General features: G+C 41.7%; 1 protein-coding gene across 2 annotated transcripts in view; it reads left to right on the plus strand.

The window, feature by feature from the left end:
- The window catches only part of LOC143286588 (uncharacterized), a 37,783-nt gene extending 33,510 nt beyond the window's left edge, over positions 1-4,273 (plus strand). For both annotated transcript variants that reach the window (XM_076594215.1, XM_076594214.1), the window contains exons 15-16: positions 1-45; positions 3,917-4,273. The exon at positions 1-45 is cut by the window's left edge and continues 12 nt beyond it. In XM_076594215.1, the coding sequence (XP_076450330.1) occupies positions 1-45; positions 3,917-4,011 (140 nt within the window). In that variant the 3' untranslated portion in view covers positions 4,012-4,273. The remainder of the gene's footprint in view (positions 46-3,916) is intronic.
- Positions 4,274-4,527: the final 254 nt, after the last annotated feature.

The following is a 4,527-nucleotide window of genomic DNA, read 5'->3' on the forward strand; positions in this document are numbered from 1 at the left end:
CCGAGGATAACCACGTGGGATCAGGAGACCACTCCCATGCACACGGTGAGTCAGTGAGCAGAGGGGGTGATCGTTAACAGTACTATGAGTAAGAGTTGAGATAAAGAGTGACGGTGAGTCAGTGAGCATAGAGGGGTGATCGCTAACAGTACTATGAGTAAGAGTTGAGATGAAGACTGACGATGAGTCAGTGAGCATAGAGGGTGATCGTCAACTGCACTTTGAGTAGGAAGTGAGAGTGACGGTGAGTCAGTGAGCATAGAGGGTGATCGTTAACTGTACTCTGAGTAAGAATTAAGATAAAGAGTGACGGTGAGTCAGTGAGTATAGAGGGTGATCGTTAACTGTACTGTGAGTAAGTAAAGAGAGAACGAGTGACGGTGAGTCAGTGAGCATAGAGGGTGATCGTTAACTGTACTATGAGTAAGAATTGAGATAAAGAGTGACGGTGAGTCAGTGAGCATAGAGGGTGATCGTCAACTGCACTTTGAGTAGAAAGTGAGAGTGACGGTGAGTCAGTGAGTATAGAGGGTGATCGTTAACTGTACTGTGAGTAAGAAGAGAGAGTGACGGTGAGTCAGTGAGTATAGAGGGTGATCGTTAACTGCACTGTAAGTAGGGAGAGTGACGGTGAATCAGTGAGTATAGAGGGTGATCGTTAACAGTACTGTGAGTAAGAATTAAGATAAAGAGCGACGGTGAGTCAGTGAGCATAGAGGGTGATCGTCAACTTCACTGTGAGTAAGACGTAAGATATAGAGTGATGGTGGGTCAGTGAGCAGAGAGGGTGATCGTTAACATTACTATGAGTAAGAATTGAGATAAAGACTGACGGTGAGTCAGTGAGTATAGAGGGTGATCGTTAACTGCACTGTGAGTAAGAATTAAGATAAAGAGTGACGGTGAGTCAGTGAGCATAGAGGATGATCGTTAACTGCACTGTGAGTAAGAATTAAGATAAAGAGCGACGGTGAGTCAGTGAGCATAGAGGGTGATCGTTAACTTCACTGTGAGTAAGAATTAAGATAAAGAGTGACGGTGAGTCAGTGAGCATAGAGGGTGATCGTTAACTGTTCTGTGGGTAAGTAGTGAGAGAATGAGTGACGGTGAGTCAGTGAGTATAGAAGGTGATCGTTAACTGTACTGTGAGAAAGAAGTGAGAGTGACGGTGAGTCAGTGAGCATAGAGGATGATCGTTAAATGCATTGTGAGTAAGAATTAAGATATAGAGTGACGGTGAGTCAGTGAGCATAGAGGGTGATCGTCAACTGCACTGTGAATAAGAAGTGAGAGTGACGGCGAGTCAGTGAGTATAGAGGGTGATCGTTAACTGCACTGTGAGTAAGTTGTGAGAGAATGAGTGACGGTGAGTCAGTGAGTAGAGACAGTGATTGGGGGCATCACCGTGAGTGAGAGCGTGAGTCAGACAGTGATTGTGAGTGAGGAGAGATAGTGATTGTGAGTGAGGAGAGATAGTGATTGTTGGAGAGTGAGTAGAGGTAGTGGTTGCTGGAGAGTGAGTGAGCAGAGATAGCGGTTGTGAGATGCACTGTGTGTGAATGAGTAGATATAGTGATTGTGAGTGAGTGAATAAAGATAGAGATTGTGAGTGAGTGAATAAAGATAGTGATTGTAAGTGAGTAGAAATAGTGGTTTTTGAGTGAGTGAGTGAGTGAGTGAGTGGGTGGGTGGAGAGACAGTTATCGTGGGTTGTACTGTGGTTGTGTGAATGAATATGTGGAGACAGTGGTTGTGAGCTGACTGAGTGAGTGAGGGATTAGAGACAGTGATTGTCAGCTGCTTGAGTGATTGAGTAGAGACATTTATTGTGAGTTATAAAATGAGTGACTGTAAGATAGTGATATAGGTTGCACTCTGAGTGAATAAGAGGGATAGTAATTGTGAGTTCGCACTGTGAGTGAGTGAGTGAGTGTGAGGTTTTAGTGAAAGAGCTGATATAGATTGTGAGTTACACAGTCAGTGTGTGAGTAGAGGCAGTGATTATGAGCTGCACTGTAAGTGTGAGTGAGTAGAGTAGTCATGAACATAGTGACAGTGAGTCGCGCGGTGTGTCTGTTAGCAGAGATGGGTGGTGATTTTTAGTCCCTTGGTCAGCATGTGGGCAGAGATAGTGTTACAGTGTCAGTGGGTGGAGACACTGTGAATGGATTGACCACTCAATGTACCACGTATTTTTCTTTCTTTTTTTTTCATCGCCAGATTGTGTAGCTTTTTAATCTCACAATGGACATTTGTTGAGCGCTTTCCTCCCTTAAAGAGAGCTCAAAGCGCTTTACAATAAACATCAAACACACACACACACACACACACACACACGCGCGCGCGCGCGCGCGCGCGCGCAATAACTCACAAAAGAAAGAAGAAGAAAAATAATGATTTAGCGCACAATAATGTAAAAGAGATTCAGAGACTACGCGTATTACATGATTACACACACACACACACACACACACACACACACACACACACACACAAGGAAAGAGAGAGAGAGTTTATGTTGCTTATAACTGAAAAGGTATGGAAGGTCAATGGATAGGCGTTTTCAAAAAGATGTGTTTTCAGACCAGTTTTGAAAGATTGAAATGAAGGAGAGTGGCGAAGATCGTGAGGTAGACTGTTCCAGACATATGGAACATATAGACATTACTGTGCCATTTACCTTCTTGAAATCGGTACGGATTGGTTTTTAGTTTAACATCTCAGCTACTGAACTTTGACGAAGTGAAGTCAGTATGTTGTATTAGCTATAACTGCATTTTCTACCTGTTTCTCTTCATCTGAATGGGAGTTGATTCTGCTGACCAACACCACTAAAAGTTTGAATTCTGAATGAAAAAAATGGTGACTGACATCCTGACCTGTAAGTGAGCTCAATTTTACCTCAGCAAGGTTAAAACACTTCTCTGTTTAGCATACTCGCCTATAGCAATCAATGGGTTAATAGCCAGTTTGTGCAACTGTTCTCACTATTAAGCCTACGTGCTGCGTTATCATCACACAAAAAAAAAAAAAAAAAAAAAAACAATAGAGGCAAGGCCTTCAAGACTCACTTGTGATACACTTTAAAAAAAAAAAAAAAAAAAAATCCAAGCTTTTTATGTATTGAGTATAATTTCAAAATGTAATGTTTAAGATGAGAAAGATCAGTTTAAAGTAAATTAAGTCCCCTAGCATTAATTACAGAGTAATTTCCCTTTTTTACTATCTGCACCAAAACGTTTGCAAAATAAATAAAACTTCCATGCTGAGCAAAAGAAGTTCCTGTTTGAACAAAAAATGATAATAATGACTGCTCTTGTTGTTGGGTCAGAATATCAAAGTGCCAAGTTTAGAGAATACAAAAAATATAAATATAACAGTAAATGCAGTTTGCATATAATTAGGCTTCATTCTTTATTTTTTTGTGCCCATCCCAGAGGTGCAATATTGTTTTAAACAGGATGACTGGAAAGAACTGAATGTTTCCTATTTTTATGCCTAATTTGGTGTCAACTGACAAAGTATTTGCAGAGAAAATGTCAATGTTAAAGTTTACCACGGACACACAGACACAGACACACACACACACACACACACAGACAACCGAACACCGGGTTAAAACATAGACTCACTTTATTTACACAAGTGAGTCAAAAAACAACGTTTTTGACACCAACAGAGAGAGAGAGAGAGAGAGAGAGAGAGAGGGATTGTTTGTTTTCAGAGGTAGAAACTAAACATTTCGAAAGGTTGCTCTTTTCCTATTCTTCTTCTTCTTCTTCGTCTTCTTCTACTGCTTTTTCTTCTTTAAAACCCAAGGTATTCACCTTATCTTGCCACCACCTCGTTCATTTCAATGTCAGCACGAAAACAGTACGTGAAAATGTGAGTGACGTATAATTGTGATGTCACACAGGTCACAAAGGATCCGACGCCACAGTGACACGAGCGGGAATGACGTCCCTTGCAAGCTTGATAGTTGTCTCCCTTGTCCTGCAGGAACTGCTTTGATTTATTCTTTGGAACGCAAAAAACAAATAAACAAACAAACAGACAAACAAAAACATAACTGCTTTTGTTACCAATGCTCATCTGACTTGTTCCCCTCTCCCCTTCCCCCACCCACTGGCTTTCACTCTGCCTTGTTATGACGCCGTCAGACAGACAGACAGAGACATCAGCCAAACAAAGAGAGTTTTGTTTTCATGTTGACTCTCTCTCTCTCTTTTTCTGTGTGTGTGTGTGTGTGTGTGTGTGTGTGTGTGAGTGTGTGTGTGTGTGTGTGTGTGTGTGTGTGTGTGTGTGTGTGTGAGAGAGAGAGAGAGAGAGAGAGACAGACAGACAGACAGACAGACAGACAGACAGATTCTGTATAAGCTTCAGGACGAATGAATCGAGTCTATTGTTCTTCCCCACCACCCCTATTTACCCCCCCACCCCTTTTTTTCTGTCCGTTCTCGTGAACGTAGAAAGGTATATGGGAGGAACAAGATTATAATGTGACGCTAAGTAAGTGCAAACGTGTGA

The sequence above is a fragment of the Babylonia areolata genome, chromosome 10 (assembly GCF_041734735.1).
Source record: "Babylonia areolata isolate BAREFJ2019XMU chromosome 10, ASM4173473v1, whole genome shotgun sequence".
Lineage (NCBI taxonomy): Eukaryota > Metazoa > Mollusca > Gastropoda > Neogastropoda > Buccinidae > Babylonia > Babylonia areolata.